The sequence below is a fragment of the Microtus pennsylvanicus genome, chromosome 9 (genome assembly GCF_037038515.1).
Source record: "Microtus pennsylvanicus isolate mMicPen1 chromosome 9, mMicPen1.hap1, whole genome shotgun sequence".
NCBI classification, from domain to species: Eukaryota; Metazoa; Chordata; class Mammalia; order Rodentia; family Cricetidae; genus Microtus; species Microtus pennsylvanicus.
This window is the reverse complement of record NC_134587.1, coordinates 26,910,708-26,929,003: the sequence shown is the minus strand read 5'-3', so window position 1 is coordinate 26,929,003 and position 18,296 is coordinate 26,910,708. Positions and strand designations below refer to the sequence as shown.

General features: G+C 44.6%; 1 protein-coding gene across 22 annotated transcripts in view; it reads right to left on the bottom strand.

Annotated features, from left to right (window-relative positions):
- The window catches only part of Neb (nebulin), a 184,403-nt gene that overhangs the window by 19,252 nt on the left and 146,855 nt on the right, over window positions 1-18,296 (bottom strand). For all 22 annotated transcript variants that reach the window (XM_075985243.1, XM_075985221.1, XM_075985227.1 and 19 more), the window contains 17 exons: window positions 17,215-17,319; window positions 16,817-16,924; window positions 13,487-13,591; window positions 11,654-11,758; window positions 11,203-11,307; window positions 10,487-10,591; window positions 10,286-10,396; window positions 9,563-9,673; window positions 9,267-9,368; window positions 9,054-9,158; window positions 7,057-7,167; window positions 6,597-6,701; window positions 5,834-5,938; window positions 3,904-4,008; window positions 1,412-1,522; window positions 845-955; window positions 191-304 (listed from right to left, as the gene is read on the bottom strand). In XM_075985243.1, the coding sequence (XP_075841358.1) occupies window positions 191-304; window positions 845-955; window positions 1,412-1,522; window positions 3,904-4,008; window positions 5,834-5,938; window positions 6,597-6,701; window positions 7,057-7,167; window positions 9,054-9,158; window positions 9,267-9,368; window positions 9,563-9,673; window positions 10,286-10,396; window positions 10,487-10,591; window positions 11,203-11,307; window positions 11,654-11,758; window positions 13,487-13,591; window positions 16,817-16,924; window positions 17,215-17,319 (1,824 nt within the window). The remainder of the gene's footprint in view (window positions 1-190; window positions 305-844; window positions 956-1,411; window positions 1,523-3,903; window positions 4,009-5,833; window positions 5,939-6,596; window positions 6,702-7,056; window positions 7,168-9,053; window positions 9,159-9,266; window positions 9,369-9,562; window positions 9,674-10,285; window positions 10,397-10,486; window positions 10,592-11,202; window positions 11,308-11,653; window positions 11,759-13,486; window positions 13,592-16,816; window positions 16,925-17,214; window positions 17,320-18,296) is intronic.

Here is an 18,296-nt window from a genome sequence, read left to right as displayed (position 1 = left end):
TTTCTTTCTTTCTTTCTTTCTTTCTTTCTTTCTTTCTTTCTTTCTTTTTAATATTCTGGCATTCAATAACATTTCTTCCTGTTGTGTTTAGTTTTTAAAGGTTTAAAATTTTATGTGTGTGTGTGTGTGCTTTGCTGGTACATATGTTTGATCTGGCGATGTTGGCAGCGTGCAGGGATGGAGCACTGACCTGGCTGGCGATGTCTGTAGCATTCTTGGCCCGCAGGAAATCTGGAGTCTCATTGGCCATGGCATTCAAGCCTCTTCCTTTCACTTCCTGCTCCAGGTCTCGCTTATATTCTTTCTGTAGAGGAATTGGTTTTTAAGGGAAAAAGGTCACGTGCCTTCTGAGTAGGTGGTGACAGTACCACATGAATAAAAATCCACAGTACACGCCCTTCACGAGTCAAAGGCTTTGTCCTTGCCAGCTACTTCCCAGGACAGGGTGGCATGCGTGTTCATCCTGCTCTAGGTATGGTGACATTAGGCAAGGGAAGTCTGTTGACACAGAAAGTAAATTTTAAATCTGGCTTGGTACATTATTAGGATTAAATTTAGGAGCACACCAACCATCCCAGTGTGCTGTGCTGTTTTCATTTAAATGAGCATTGTGAATATATCAAAACTAAATCAAGCAATACTAATTGGTTATGACAGTTGCTATAGACACATATCCTGTTTCATATCTACTCATCAGAAATTGACATACATTTTATCTAGCAGTAAATAACTATTCTGGATATAAAGTCTGAAAGGCAAAAACTATTTTTTTTCTTTCTTGGTCTAATTTGGGTATACAGGTGCCATATGAAGGATGTGCATGCAGTAGGTGGCTAAGTCTTACCTCATTGAGGATTTGAGTGGCGTTCTTCGCTCTCAGCATGTCAGGAGTATCTTCCATTTCAGTGAGACCTTTCCCACGAATGCTTTCTTCCAGATCTTTCCTATACTCTTTCTATATCACAAAATAAAAGCAACAAAATTGACAAAAAACCTGATTGTTCTCTTAGGTGAAGAGCCAAAAAAGCAAACCAAAATAAAGTAATGAATATAAATAAATAAAACAGTTATCCCAATTTTAATAGTTCCTGGTTGAGTAAGTAAATACGTGATTAATGCAGGATTTATGGTCACAGTTGATGTTAATTTTATTAAATACAAGACTAGAAATTAATAGAATGCAAAGGTAGGCATGTTTGATTAGATTGTCTACAGACTACTAAGGTATGCATGTTTTATTAGATATTCCATCTTAAAAATTAGAGGAATTAAAAGGAGTCATAGATTAGACAGTAGTACCAAACATGGGAACTCCACCGGAAATCCCAAGTGGTATCCAGGCAGGAGCACAAAGGTGAGTCATTAGTGTATTATTGGGTGAAGAGGGAAGGGAAGACCAAGCGGCTACTACCTCGCTTGCTATTTTGGTTGCATGTCTGACATGTAACAAAGCTGGTGTGACCTCCAGGCCCGTCAGGTTTCTGCCTTTAATGGACTCTTCATATTCTTTCCTATATTCTTTCTAATATGAGTGAAAAGGAAAAACAAGAAAGACCCTGTTAGAATCCATATTTCAGTCCTAAGAAGAACATGTAGGCTTTCTTTCAGGGTTTGGCCTCTTAACCACAGTTCTGACAAGGCGTGAGCATTTGAAAGTGTCTCGTTGTTCCAGAAATACTTGGCTGGCAGTCAATGGCTCCAAAGAAACTGAAGGTCTTTGATGACTCCTAAAAGTCTACCTAAGGTTGCGATGGAGCTGGCACCAACCACAGTGAGGGGATGGATGGACCATCAACTTAGAATCTACTCTCTTCCTGAGACTGTCCCATTTATATTATTACTATTTTCATCACTGTGGGTGATGCGTGAGAGCATGGACACACACATGCCACAGTTCTTATGCCATGTGCACATGTGGAGGACGGGGACAGCTGGCAGGAGTCAGTGCCCTCCTTGGGTCGGCAGGCTCGTGCTCTAAGTTCTTCACACACTGAGCCATCGCGCTGGTCCAGTCACACTTTAAATTTTACTTTATTCTATTTTCACGTGTATGGGAGTTTTGCCTGCTCAGGCCAGAAGGGGGGTGTTGGATTCCGCAGGAACTGGAGTTATAGTTGTGAACTGCCAAGTTGGTGCTGGGAATCAAACCTGGGTCCTCTGGAAAAGCAGTCAGTGCTCTTAACCACTGAGCCATCTCAACAACTCCTCTACCACAAGTTTTTTTTCTTAAAGTGGAGATAATATTTTGTCTCAGAATTTACAGCAGCTCCGGGGGATGGAATTAGAAAGAGGAGCTCAAGGGATCACACCTGCAATGGCACTTCGCAACATCATGACTTCGTTTTTGAGGTGTGACAGACAGGCTGGGTTTGAACTCATGATCCTCCTGTGTCACCCTCCTGAGTGCTGAGGTTACAGGTGTGTATCACCACCCCTGTCACAACCTCTTTTCAACCTCTTCACTGAACAGGCAACACCTACCACGTGCCAGCACTTTGTTGGGTTCTAGCGTCGAAGTGACAGACACAGTGGCATTACAGTGCCAGCCGCAGTCCTCTTGGGCCCAGGGAGGCAGGAAGGGGCTTGTGACCTATTATTTGAATCCCTGAATAGACCAGGTGGAAAGTGAGGCTGGCGTATAGGAGTCCGTGGTTTCATCCATGGGTGAGAGAAAGGGCTAGTTCTCCCTTTTCCTGATCTCTTGAACACATGACGTCACTCTCACAGAGGACAGATCTTAGAAGCATGCTTTGCTGGCTTATCTTCACAGGGCTTTAAATCCCCAGGAAAGATTCAAGAGTACCACAGAGCACTCGCGTAGACTTAGTTCGGACTCACCGATTTCTTGAGCCTGTTTTGAACTTTCTATGACCTGCATTCCGTATACCAGGAAAGCTCACAAACTACTTCTCTTTAAAAATGAAAGAAGACAGAACAGAACAAAGCATCATCTGTTGTCATCGCTGGACATAGGCCTCATGGAGAAGAGGCAAGCATGATCTCCAAAGGCCTATTTCCCTGTAAAATTCATTCTCCGTTTATGGTTCAAACTAAAAAAAAAACAAAAAAAAAAACAAAAAAAAAAACCAAACCTCCTCTTTTCATGATAAGGAATATGGCATTTGACTTGACGTTTTTCCTACATGTATATAATATACTTTGATCATATCTACATCTCCAGCCCATCTCTGTCTCTTATCTTTCTTTTCTCCCCATCTTCCTTCTTGGTCTTCTTCATAAATAATTCCCTCTGTGCATTCATGTCCTTAAAAATAAAACCTGGGTTCTGTAAACATAGGACATTTGTCCAAGTCCGGCTTGTTTAACGTAACACGGTGACCTCCAGTTCCATCCATTTTCCTACAAGTAACATGACTCCCTTCTGCGTGGGAGTAGTACTCCATTACGTATAAATAACATGACTTTTTCCATATCTATTCATCTGTTGATGGGCAAGTAGGCCGATTTCCTGACTTGACTGTAGTTACTGCTGCCACAGAAGACACGGGTGTGCAGGAACGGAACCCCACTTGTTTGGCCCGGGGCATTCCACTAAGTGGAGGCCATGGCAAAGCAGCAATGCACCTGCACAGTGGGAACCCTTCTTTCAGCACAGAAATATTCACACTGTGGTCCATATAATATTTTCATGTTTAGGAAGGATTGTTTTCTAATTTTATGAAAATACTTGTTGGAACAAAACATGAACGCCAAATCCTACTCAAAACATCCTAAAGAAAATAATTATAAGATTCCTACAATGAGCAGGAATTTAGGAGTCATGGGTTACAAAGCTGTATCTCTGATCACTTTTGGATAACCGGAGGCTGGAAATGGTCCTGCCTGAGCCGGTGTTTACTGGTTTGATGTTTCCGTCCTTTCTGGTATTTCTTCAGGACTTACCCCACTCTGCATCTGCTGAGACTCTTTGGCAGTAATGTATGTTGGAGTCTCAAAGTCAAGCATGGGCTTTCCTCGTTCTTTTTCATATTTTTCTTTGTATTTCACCTAGGGATGAGAAGGTCTGTTTAAGTATCTCTCTGCTTGTCAATTCCCAGACAGAGGCTTTACTTATGGCCAGGAATTTATTAACTGGTTTAATATCCAAGACAGGTTCTCACAATGGATCACAGACTGGCCTTGAACTCATAGCCCTCTTGTCTCAGCTTCCCACGTATGGGGATTACAGGGATGGGCTACTACCAAGCTAGAGAAAGGACTTTTAGTTGACAAACTATGTCCAGTTGATTAATCTCATTGTCACTCAAAAGACTTTCCTGTTGTGTTGCTGATCGAGGACCTTTTATTTGATGCCTGTACATGGGGGTGGGGGGTGGGGCTGAGAATCAATGCTATCTGAAAAGTACAATCTACCATGTTTAGATTTAATTTAGAGACACGAAAGAATCAGTGGCAACAATCAGCTGACGGGAATATTGACTTATGGAAATGATGCTTGGAGAAGGTTGGCCAGGATTTGATATCGATACATGAACACTTTGACAATAAATAGCATCTGTTGATATTGCTGATAAAACCCCCAGTCCTTTCGAAAGAGCTATCACCAGAGATCTGGGGTCTCAACTGAATGGAGAGCATATGAGGTTTTATAAGCACATAACTTCCCCGGGTCATCTCTCTCTATTTAACTATTTGCTATAGAAAGGAAAGCTAGTTTACAGTTGGACGGAATCACTAATAAACTTGACATTATCAAATAAAATTACCTCATCCTTACCACATGCTATTATTAATAGGGAGTCACATAAACAGAATATTTCACAGAGGAGAAACTGAGACAAAGACAGAAAGACCCTTCCACTCATAGCCTTAATGGCATCGCTCAACTCAGCTCTCTCGATTATATGGGGCACTGGAAGAGGACACACTGCTTACATGGGATGTGGGGGCACCTAAAGTAACTCAGCCTGCTGGATAATACCCGATGGGGCCCCATAATGGTGATTTTGTGATAGCAAGGCCATGTTAATAGAACATTATTTTCTCTGAAAAAAAAAACTTTTCTGAAAAAAATTATAGCACCCAGATCCTCTTCCAGGACTAGATCTGATCATGTCACGCATCTAGTAAAACCCTCCCCTAGGAATCCCTGTCTACTGGTGTTTCCTGACTTGGGACACAGACCAAAGGGCACATCAGGGTGATTGTAAGGGGTTTGTCTTGCCTGGAAATTAACTGTCATGCTTCCAGCCTTGTCATAACATTGCCATAACCTGAAGAACAAACAGTACAGCATGCATATAGTGTGGGACAATTGTCTGTATTCTGTCAATTATATTTTTAAATAAACGCTGATTGGCCAGTAGCCAGGCAGGAAGTATAGACGGGACAACCAGACAGGAAGTAGAGGCAGGTCAATGAGAACAGGAGAATTCTGGGAAGAGGAAAGCTTATTTAGCAGTCCTGGCCCAGCTACAGAACAAGCAAGATGTGACTGCCTCACTGAATAAAATACTGAGCCACGAGGCTATAACATAGACAAGAATATATATAAGTAGTAAGAGTTAATAAGAAGCCTGAGCTAATGGGCCAATAACTAATGTAGACCTCTGTGTGATTTCTTTAGGACTTAATGATTGTGGGAACCTGGCAGGACAGAAAACCTCAGTCAGCATGTATATTTTTCTATTATTCACAAATACTGTTAATACAATACTATCAAAATGTTACTAAGTTCAAAGCCCCAGTACCAGTGAGCCTTTTCTCAAATAAAGTCTATTAAAAGCCTCATTCCTAGAGTGGACCTGGTGCTGGTTATTGATACTGTGGGCGAACAGACACTGGCTGTGGGCCTCCCTCTTGATGGACTTACAATGCTCTGCAGCTCCGTGGCTTCTTTGAGGTGCAGCTGTTCTAGGTTGTCGGGTATCGTGTGGTAGTGGCCTTTGCTCTTCTCATAGTTCTTTTTGTACTGGTACTGAGGGGAAGCAGCAGAAAGCACATCAGTGGGAAGGTTCCACGTGTCTCAGGCTTCCCTCTTTGGATTGGCTGTCTAAGGACCAGGCGTGCAGTGCATGCCTTTAATCCCAGTGTTCGGGCAGGGGTGTCAGGGATCTGTGTCCAGCGTCAGTTTGGCTTACACAGCAAGCTTCAGGCCAGCCAAGTCTAGAGAGAGACTCCCTTCCACCCCTTCCCCATAAACAAAAAAGAAGAAAGAAAAAAAATTGGCTAGATAGAGCTCCAGTGTGGTACTGTTCCTAAGTCTAGAGACACACACTGCACTGGTATGGATGCTTCTATGTAGGCATCAGTGAAAGTGAGAGGCTGTTTTAGACAATTCTTTTATATCATTGCAAGGACTAGAACTATTTGTTTGTTTCTCCTGGATATCAAACTCATGGGTTAACATTATGGAGCCACATCCCCAACCCAAATAGAAGCAGTTTTGCATTCTAAGAGGTGCTGATGCAGGGTTGGAAGATTAATGTCATTTGGAGGAATATCATCAGATAGGAATTTTAAGATAAACGCAGAGTAAGTATCAGTAGCAGAGAAGAGACCATAGGAGCTCAGAGGAGGAAGCAAACCACAAATGGGTGAAAGGAGCTGTTTCTAGCACAGATGATGGAGCTTACAGAACTGGCAAGCTGGCTTGTGTTCAGGACGTGATTCATTATCAGGGACTCCTTCATGTCAGTCACAGGCTTGTGGAGTTTCTTCAGGTCAGCCTTGTATTTAACCTAGTGGGGTAAGGGAGGAAAAACTGGAAATCACATAACTAGAAAACAGAAAACAGCACCAAGGAAATGAACAGGAAGATGCTGCTTCATGAAACAAACGCTGGGGAGGGCTGCGGAGGAAACTTAAAATAAGACACAAAGAAATATGACATCTGTAAATCAGGCAGAATCATACAGACATAGAGGCTACCAGGAGCCGAGGGAAGAAAGGGTTGCCTCATGGCTTTCTCTGGGGTAATTAAAGGGCCTTGGAAACGGTGGTAGCTGGAGAACATGGTGAAAGTGATTAGTGCTCCTGAAATATTGGTTAGAAGGCAACAGGATGTATACAGTTCACCACAGTCAAAGAACATACCTCACTTGCAAGGTTGTTGGCATCTTTCATAGTTTTGTAGAGCTGGCTGTCTTTTGGGTTGTATTTTGGTGTCTTGCCCTTCTCTTTGTCAAAATTTTCTCGGTATTTAACCTAACAACAAATGCAAACATCCAGATTATTCCTGAGCACCCGATAGGGAAATGGGAGTGGTAGTGACTATGCCCATACTGTAAGTGGTCACACAATTTGTACTCCAGCTTATGTTTAGAAACCCAGAAGATAAGGGATGGTCACCACAGCTATGACATGAAAAGAAAGTGCGCTAGTTCACATGGAAATGGGAAGAAATAGACCCTCATGCTGAGTAAGAACAAAGCCTAGAAAGTGTGCAGACCCACCCTGTAGACTGTAACTTTATTTGGAAGCAATATTTGTTCTGAGGAGCAGCCATCCAGTTGGCTTCACCTGAGCATCTTCATTAAATTTCAAGTTTACTTAAATTTCCAACTTTTTAAAATTAATGAAACAACCCAAAACAACAACCCCAAACACCTTTGCTCTCCAAAAGAGGGCTGCCAGGCAAATGCAGCCACCATAATGGCAGACATGATCTGAGCACCTTGGGCTTTGGTTTAACCAACCATATCTTCAAAGGTGTGTCCATACATAAGGTTCAATGCTTCAGCAATGGGAAGGGTGGCGCTGGACTGGGAGGAAAGGGCAGTGACATTTGGAACTCTAAAGGCTACTTCTGCTCACTAACCGTGGAGGCCACTGAGGTAGCTGTGGTCCCATGGCCCAACAAGAGGCAGCACCCAGGCTCTGTCAGTCCACAAGGCTCAGTTATTGGTCTATAGCACACACAGTGCTGTAAGTGGTTATAAGTTAGTTTTCTTTCTAGTACTTACTTTTAACTGTTTAACATCTATTTAATGGTTTAATGTCTAAATGTTTAGTTGGTTTTCAGGGCATTGTACGAGACACTGGTTCTTGTAAAGAGTGGAGAACAATCCCCAGATAGAAAACTACTCCCATGAAGACTTGTTTTACAAAGGATGAAGGAGCTATGGGGGAAAACACTTTTAACATCTTCCTACTCTTCCAAGCATGTTTCAGAAGGAAAGCTTTGAAAAGAAAAAGGATGTATGATGTGTGGTGGCTTGAAAGAAAATGTCCCCAAAGGGAGTGGCACTATCAGGAGATGTGGAGGAGGTGTGTCACTGTGAGAGTGAGCTTTGAGGTCTCTTTTGCTAAATCTTCCTGGCACCTGCAAGATGGAGCACTCTCAGCTCCAGCATCGTGTCTGCCTGCACGCTGCCATGCTCCCCGTTGTGATGATAATGGACTAAACCTTTGAAACTGTGAGCGAGCAACCCCCCAAAAATCTTTTCTTCATAAAAGTTGCTGTGGTCATGGTGTTTCCAACACAAAGTTAACAGAAAAAAGAACAGGACCTTTGACCTTTTTCTTTCTTTTCTTTTCTTTTTTTCTTTTCTTTTTTTTAAACAGCACTAACAGGACCTCTGACCAAGGTCCACGAAATGAGAAAGCCAGAGCACTTCCTTGCTGGCATCATTCTCATGTTACTGAGGAGAATCTCAAGTTGCCCCATCATGACTGCATGTGCTATGTGCCACAAACATGGCACTGACATGGTATTCTTTTATGCAGTTGGGTTTTAAAAGTTAGAAATTCATCACTGCTACACAGTGCCAAGTCTCTCGTAGGTGACCCACATATAAAGCAGACTTGGATATGAATCTTACTGCCTGCGAAGAGGTTCCCTTTGTCACATGAGAGCAGTTTAGTACACAGGCAGCTAGATGCATACCTACAAATGGAGATCTAGAAGACTAGAGAGCCTAGCTAGGTTAGCAGGAAATGAGTCAAGGCCCTCAGTACTTTTCAAAGGGCCACCGTGCAACTTAAGAGCCCGTGTCTGCTTAGTTGTTGACAGTGCTCTTTCTGGGAAGCACTTCTCACTGGACGGTTTTTAAAATCTCACATTGGAGTCACTGCTTGCCCTCTTCCCTTACCTGGCTGCTCAGCCTGGCTGCCTTCTTGGCCATCTCAATGTCTGGGCGGCCAAGCATACTTAACCCATGGCTGCCTTCCTTGCGGTGCTTGGCTCTGTACTCCACCTATACGAGAGAGAACCGAAATGGGCAGTGTGGTCGTGGTGGCACACACCCCTTCTTCTTTTTCACAGTAGCCATTGGGTGCCAGGGACATTTTCAGGGTGCTCTTACCTCACTGGCTTGCTTGGCTGCCTGAGTGGCCTTCTTGATGTCTGGCCGATCAGCAACTGTGGTGTAATGCAGATTCTCTTTGGCATCTTTTTTATAAGCAACCTTTATTTGGGGGAAGGAAATGCTTGAGGTACACAGAATTCTGAAACGTCCTCATTCAATACAAACATCTTTCATGTTAAGTAAAAGCAAGCCAGTTTGCACCACTGTGCTTCTAAACCCATTGGCTAGAGAAATCACTAGAGCAAGAACGCACACTCATCTGGGGTCCACTGGGATGCCGAGGGGGAACTTACGTCGCTCTGCTTCTTGGCCACTTCCATGGCATGCTTCACCTCTGGGGGCTCTTGCATGATGGAGTAGTTGGACTTCCCTTTCTCTTTGACAAACTTCTTTTTGTAATTTGTCTAAAGAGCATCAGAATTTCTCATGTGAGCGGAGGAAGGTGAGAAAGATTTATTTGAGACTCTGAGAAGATCTCCGGGAAAATGCATGGCTCCCCATCATGGTGCCAGTTATAACTTTGATCTCTGGGTCATAATTTACTTCTTCCCCACCTTTTCTCTATTTGAACCAACACCAGATACCAGGCAAGTTTAGGGAACTGAATTCAAGCATATTACATGCTTACTCTTGATTCTTACCTTTAGAATATACGAGTCATAGTCTCTAAGAGCTGGATGCAGTGGGCAAAGATTACTGAGGTGCACAACGTGATTTTAGCTCTCACATTGCACAGTTGTTTAACGGTAGCAGAGGTCTTCTTGACTGGCCCTGCTCCCTCCCATTATCAACACTAGTTATGCCTTCTACTGCTGGCTGTGCTATGAAGCAGAACCTATGTCTGCCACGATTGGAATACCAATACAGTTTTAGAAACTAGAATTTAGGACTCGTGTACAAGTAAGTACTCAGGTTAAGGATGCTGAGATATAAAAGAAAGCATTGGTAAGCAAGGAGATGGCAGTCTTTGACCCGATTCAAAGCTGCCATCTAGAGCTCTGTGGCTGGCCACTTACATCACTGACGTGCTTGGTCACGGCCTTGACGTGAACTGTGTCCCTGGTCTCTGGCAGTGTCGTGTATGAACCCTGTGCCAGGTGCTTCTTGACATGGTCCTTGTACTTGTTCTGGGGGAAGCCACAAAAAGCGTGTTAAGGGCTCTGCTTGGGGCCTCAGCTGGTGATGGAAGCGAAGCATATGGGCCGTGGGTGGGTTACCTCAGACACCAGATTGCTGACAGTCTTTGCCAGGAGGATCTGTGGGGTGTCAGGTACAGCATGACACGTTCCTCTTTCCTTAACATGTTTCTCTTTGTATTTCAGCTGTAGGAGGAGAAGGGGGGAGAAAGTAGACATTTCTTACTTTCTTTGAGTATCCTGCATACTTTTAATTGACCCCCAAATCCCTCAACAATATCAGAGAGGATAACACCACGGCGCACAATAAAGAATTTGATGTGCATTCAAAATGTTTTTTTTTTCCTCTGACGACTTTCAAGTTGAGGTTTTAATAAAGATGACATCTCACAGCAAACCTTTGCCTTTAGTTCAAAGCATTCTCAAATATGCCACCAGGGCTGGACACACAATCTTTCTTCCCTTCCAGATGTGGGAAGTATGCAGTAGAAAGAAAAGGATCCCACAGAAAAGAGACTGAAGGTCAGGGAGAGAATCGAGCCACACTTCCGAGTCCTAGTCTGTGCTGTGTCAACTGCTGGCTGCGGTGTAAGCCAAGAACAAGCCCGGGCTCACCAGCACTTTTACAGATGGCGCCCAGCTCATCGCTGATGCCACTGAGGGCGGGACTATGTGTCAGCACCACAGCCAAGCCCCTACAGAGAGGACTTCTGTCCTGTCCTGGATGTTTCTGGGGACTGTTGCTGCAAGAGATAGCCTCGAGCCAGGGCAGACACTGTAGAAGGCAGGATACTTACATCACTTTCTATTAAGGAGTTCCTGAGGGCCAGCACCATGTCCTTATCATCAGTGACAGACAGCTTGCAGCCCTTGAGAAACTCCCGGTCCAGCTTATATTCATACTGTGATAGAAGAAAGCAGAGGATTAAACCAGAGAGAAGTCTTTGAAGAAGACTTTCCTAGAGTAAAGGGAGGGGATTCCTGGCCATTCACTTCATCCCTTCTAGCCCAGAGACCAGAACCAGGACCAGGATTCAGGTCTCCCAGCCAAACCCCCTCTAGCTTCAGGTCTCTGAGTCCGCAGTGCCTATGTCCTGTTGTCAGAGATCAGGCTCAACAGCTGGGTTACTTTCATGAACTTGCTTCTCCCATCAAACTTTCTTCGACTTGGACCTCATACCATACCCGCTGGGGTTAGCGCCCTGGCGGGGCATATTAGAAACAGCCACACGCTGCCTCCGTCCTTACGTCACTCTGCTGTAGCGATGACTTGGCAGCCTGGATGAAGTCAGGCCGGTCAGGCGTCCACTTCCAGTAGGCTTTGTTGGCTTCGTATTGCTTCTTATAGTCCAGCTGTTTGAATGTGACAGAAAGACAGTACTCAGGCTCCGTTTACGAATGCATGCAGTGCGCAGGGAGACTCCTGCAGGTGGACACTCCACCAATCATAGCTCGTGAAACTGTCTGTGCTCGATGCAGCTCGCCAGCCACTCAGGTCATCCATCGACACCCTTTGTACCAAATCAGCGCTAAAGCTTTGAAATGCTTCTGGGTGAAATGATTCTACAATCTTCCTTAACTACCAGTACCCCCTCATCTCCTGCAGAGTCAAGTGCTGGTTAGCTTGTAAGTAAATTACAGTTATTTCTATAAAGGTGGCTGGAATATTACAGAGACTACATACAACCACCACCCAGATTCCACAGGGTCTATTTCCTTCCCACATCTATTTCCCTGTTCATTGCCGACTAACTTGTTGTGGTGGTTTGAAAGAAAATGACCCCCAGATAGAATAGCACTATTAGGAGGTGTGGTCTTGTTGGAGGAAGTGTGTCACTGTAGAGGCAGGCTTTGAGGTCTCATATATGCTTAAATTCTGCCCAGTGAGACAGTTCACTTCCTGTTGCTTTTGGATCACGTTATAAGAAATTTCAGCTCCAGTAGTACCATGTCTGCCTGCATGCCGCCTTGCTTCCGGCCATGATGATAATGGACTAAACCTTTCAAACTGTAAGTGAGCCCCAATTAAATGTTTTTATTTATCAGAATTGCTGTGGTCATGGTGTCTCTTCATAGCAATAAAAACCCTAACTAAGACAGTTATTCTTAAGGCACTTGCTAACTCCTATGGCACCTTAGTTTATAGGCCCCAGTGAATGAATGCTTTTGGAATGAATGAGAATCAGATGGGTTACTACTAATGTCTCATGACACTATGTTATATATTTTTAAAAGTTGGTGATCATCTAATTCGCGGAGTTGTTTCTGTGGATGAGACTTTAGGATGTTACAGCTAAAGACACACATCAATGCAGGCAGCTCTAAACAAGTGGAGGATCCAGACAGTGACCTGATGGCAGCTAGTAACTCCGTTTTCTCCTTCAGAAGGAGATGTTAAGGCGGAGGGCCCGAGGAGAGCATGGGGCAAAGAATGAAAGAGGCTGAAGCCCTTTCCAGAGTGCAGCCTTCATTGCAGAATTAGCCTTCAGGTTTCAGCTGCTCACAAAGGCTAAGGAGATGTAACGTGTGACTAGGTCAGGCCGCCCTTGCCCTTCTTCATGCTCCTTCAGGAGGAGCAGAAGGGGTGTTTGGTTTTTAACATCACTCAGTACTCATTTTCCTGGAGGTGAGCTTTCCATCTGGACAGGCAGAGCTCTGTCTCACAAAGAGATGCGAAAGGACCCAAGCTTGCTGAAGTGGATAAATCCCTACCACGGTTGCCATGAAGCAAAGGGCAAATCACAGCCAAAACTCACGCTGAGGTTTTCCTGCCCTGTGATGACAGGAGGAGGGGAGACCTTCAGCAGGCCGTGTGGTCGTGAGGGCAGAGCCTCGAGGAGCATTGGCGCTCATGGCGCAGGAGGGCGTTAGCTATCTCTCAGCCTTTTCCCTTGCTCTCCTGCCCTTCCGCTTTCTGCTGTGGGAGAACGCAGTAGGAGGAGCCACGCCAGACACACGGTGTTTTTGACCTCCCTGTCTCTAGAGCGTCAATCAATTTCTGTAAGCTACCTAGTCATGGGTGTTCTAGTACAGCAGCAAAAAGAGGCTAAGTTTGCCTTGGGGGAACATCTTGGCACTTACATTGGTGTTGACTTTGTAGGCATCTTTGGCTGCTTTGATATGAACAGCATCTGGCTTGATGGTGCAGTTGGATTTATTTCTTTGGTAAACTTCCTTGTATTTCAGCTATGGGAGGAAACAGTGACATGGTAAACTTTTTTCCCCTAGGAAGGAAGTTAGTAAAACATTTTATAAACAAAGTAAAACTGTAATGTTAGCACATGATATTCCCTGTGAGAGTATTTAGTCAAACCCTGCTGTGGAGAGGAGATGGAGCTGTGAAGAGATGGGCCCTTCTTCCTCAGATATGTCAGAACACAGCAAGTGTGGTCAACAGTGTGGCCACGGGGTGGTCCGAACAGGGAGCTGGGGCTACCCACTTCCACTTTACCTTCCTGCATCAGGGAAGCCTGGTGCAGGCGCCCTGAAAACCCACCCTCGAGCAAGCATTCAGGCCTGCCCTCCTTCTGTGTTCCCACAGTTCTCGCTCTCTGCTCAAAGCATAGCCCTTTATCTACCTAGCTTTCTATTTAGCTGAAGCCCTTCAAAGTGAAGTCGTTGTCTCCTATCCAGGGACCGGCACATAAACACTCAGGGTGCAGAGGGACTGAAAGGTGCTCTCCTCACAGCTGTGGGTCTACAGCTGCACCTCATGAGTGCTGGTAACTGGATCGAACGGGAGAGGCCTGACAAGCCGTTCCTCTGTCTTGAGTCTGGGACTTCTAGCTTCTCTATTTTTGTTTTCCCTAAATTCCACGGCCCTAGGATGCAATCTGGTCATTTCCACTAGTTGAAGGGGAAGGATCCCAGGTGCACCATGACTACGGTAGAGTGAGCTTCTCAAAGGCAAGGAACCATAGGAGGGGTTACTATATTTACGATAAGAACCATTGCATTCTGGGCTTGACCACAGACCTACTGCATTAATCCAGACTCCAGGAGAAAATCCTAGGAATTAGTACTTTTCATCAGTACCCAACACCCCAGGACATTCTAACACACATTTGAGGAAACAGATATAGATATGCCTCAATTTTCTGCAGGGAGCAAGCTGCTCCCATATGGGCTCGACCTGACAGATGCTTATGATCGTTTATGTTTGTAACATCCAAACTTATTTTTAACAGATTTTACATTGCAAAGATGCTCTTTACAGATTTCCACCTTCTCAATCAATGTACTGGATAATCACGTGTTTTTCACGGTGACCCATAGTCAACAGTATGGCATATTTATTTCATGGTGACCCATAGTCAACAGGTATGGCATATTTATTCATCTACCAATGCAATCCTGAGCACAGTAATAACCAAGTTTTTAGGATGGAGATTAGGCACAGCATATTTGCCTCAACTCAGATAAATATATAAACATGTATATACACACATATATATGTATGTATATGTATACATTGTGTATTTATACATGCGTGTGTGAACCCAGAAGTGTACATAACCACAGAGTTATTTAAAACATTGAATCTATGTGAGGCATGTTGGTTCATACCATTTGGGAGGCTGAGACAGGGGAATCAGTGTGAGCTCCAGGCCAGTTAGAGCTACAGAAAATTAAATATTTTTAAAATAATAAATAGTGAACCTTTTTTTTTTTCAGTGAAAATGATGGCGGTTTTCAACTACAAAAATCAAGCAAATACCTAGTTTTGGTTTGATTTATTTTTGAAAAAGATCTTGCTATGTAGCTCTATCTGGCCTTAAACTAGCAATCCTCCTGTCCAGCTTCCCAAATGCTAGGATTATAGACATGAATTGCTGTGCCGATCAAAAGTCAAATATTTGAAAATTTATGGATAGGAATTCTTGTGAAATTCAGAGTGCAAGAACACGAGTTCGTTTTCCTCAGGGAAGATAAGGTGGAGAGAGTATTTTTGGCATGTGTGTCATGCTGCGCTTTTATTGACAATGGCCTCCGTGGGACCACTTCCCCACGCTGGCCTGCAGTAAGGCTCTGCTGTTCGCGCATCCGGAGCTTTAGCACTTGCCGTAGTTCGGATCTGGAATGTTCCTAGAGTCTCATATGCTAACGTCTTGGTCCCCAGTCTCAGGTGTTGCTAGGAGGTGGTAGAAGGTGGTTGCATCTCCCACAGCTTCTTCTACCTCCCAACAGCACTGCCTGCTGGTCCTTTGAGGGGAGCCCGAGACCCCAGCTCCTTTCTCTTCTTTTGTATCTCAAGCATGAAGAGGTCAGCAATTTTGCTCTGCTGTGCACCTCTGCCATGCGGTGCGGCCACATCCAGGCTCAAGCAACAGGGCCAGCCAATCACAGAGTGGAAATGCCCGACTATGCGTCAAAATAAAACATTCTTTTTCTACGAGAATTTATCTCAGTGACAGCAAGTGATCACATCTCTTGAATGTGTATGAAAAACAGGGAGGGAATGAAGTCTGAGTTCTAGGTTTAGCTCTCGACTGACTTTTGAAGTTTCGGCTCTCTGGCTCCTGGAGCCCAGGCACTCCACTGCCAGCAGCCGATCCATGTGGAGATGCCCAGAAGGACCCTCATTTATATAGAAGCCAAATGACCATCAGCTGAGAGTTGTGTGAGTGTGGCTGTCTGTGGATTCAGCTCCGCATGGCTGTGCTTATCTGATCCTAAATGCCATGATCACCCAAATTGGTTTCTCCTGCACTGTTTCCCAGCAAATCACTGTAGTGATATATAGACCTTTGCAACCAAAGGTCAGTACCAGGGAAGGGTCGAATTCTTTGGCATTATTGTTTGTGGATCTTGTCTGCTTTTTGCTTTTGAGGCAGGGTCTCACTGTATAGTTCTGGGTGGTGTAGATCTCACAGAGACCCACCTACCTCTGCCTCAGGAGTGCTGGGATTAAAGACACGTGCCACCATGCCCAGCTGACATTATCTCAAGATGAGTAGGCACGTTCCTGGTTCTGGTGGGGTTGCCTTTGACCTTTGACCTGACCAATATACCAATCTCTCTCCCTCGGACACGAACTGTACGAATCTGCTTTGTCTTGCTGTCCTGGGCTAACTAAGCTCCGTCAGTCAGTCCCTTCCAACTGCACTCTGTACCTCTGCATCTGCCTGCCCTTCTCCTTCACACCGACGTGGTTCTCACACACTGTGCCAGGGGCCTGGAAGATTTGCCTTGAATTTCTGGCCCAGCTGTGGCCCAGATGTCTGCCTACAGCTTTTGGAATAGATCTATTTTGCTGCGTCTAGCCAACTCAGAATCATAAGGAAAATGGAGGATTATGATTTCAGGCTATTAGGCTGCCAAGTGGTTTTTTCCCCAGACAGAGGTCACTACCTGGGGTTTACGCCATCGTAGTGAAAGTCCAAGACTGAGGGGCTAACCAAGGCTACTCACATCACTGACTTCATCCTTCACTTTGCGGACATGCAGCAGCATGGGTGTGTCGTGGATGGTGGTGTAGCCTCTGGGTCTGGCCTTGTTGTATTCCAGTTTATAAAGTATCTGCGGCGGATCAAAAGGCAGGAAGGTACAGAATGACGTTTCTCCATTTATAATTTAAAATACAAACAGAAAGTGAACAGGAGGGCAAGGCAATTCTATAAACCCAATAGGCGTTCGTAGCCTTCTGCTGGGGCCTGATGCTCCACTGGCAGGCTGGCCGATTTGAATGACAAGTCTCCAGTGTGAAAGACGACAAAGCCTCCCGCCCCCTGCATCTCAGTCTACAATGGTCCCCTCCTGGGCAAACGTTCCTGAACCCGAGAACACAGGCTCTTGGCTTCTGCACTTACGTCGCTGATTTGCTTGTTGACTTTGGTGGTGCGCAGGTGCTCCGGAGTGTCCACAACTGAGGTGAACTTGTCCTTCGTCTTCTCGTACTTCCTCTTGTAGTTGATCTACGTTGTGGAAGGAAGGATACGTTACTTTCAAGAATGAAGGTCTTGAAATCTCAGGAAACACCAGAGTGGGTGCTGGCACCCTAGTGGCTTCTGTTTTAAATCCTAACTGGAGATGTTTAATAAAACTTGCATCTGATAGCAGTAGTGTCGTAGAGTGGACTGGTAGTTCTCAATATGTTTTATACACATGGGAGTGAACAGGCTCTCAGAGGTGAGGAGACCGAGCCAAAGGCATGTGTAGGGTAAATCTCAGAGGAGGACGAGAACCTTCTCTGTTCTGACAAGTACAATTTCTAACATTCTATATAATATTGGTGTTTTTCTATGCCCAAGTGAAATAGATGCTCGTTAAAATGAGTGTATATGATTTTTTAAAATTATTTATTTATTATGTATACAATATTCTGTCTGTGTGTATGCCCGCAGGCCAGAAGAGGGCACCAGACCCCATTACAGATGGTCGTGAGCCACCATGTGGTTGCTGGGAATTGAACTCAGGACCTTTGGAAGAGGAGGCAATACTCTTAACCTCTGAGCCATCTTTCCAGCCCCCGAGAGTACATGATTTTTAATGTATTTTAATTTATTTTTCTTCCCTCATAAAATACATCCTGACCACAGCTTCCCCTCCCTCCTTTGTCCCATCCCCCCCATTTCCCCTCTCCCCCGATTCAAAATGCATTTATTTTTGTAATTTCCAAGCCACAGTTTTTTTGTTTTTTCATGCACGCAAGCTGTTTCAAGCAGGACAGACACGGAGAACAAAGAACTTCCATGCACACAGTTTTGATGTTCCTATCAAGGCCAAGGATGTTTATGGTGAGAACATGGTTCTCTTTTCCTAATATGTTGATTTGACCAACAAACAAAAACGACAGAGCACACTGATGATAGAAAAGATCGGCTAAAGCCTTTTCGGTTTGGGCCAAGAGACTGGCATTATTCCCTTAACGTTCTTCCTGGTAACCAACAAC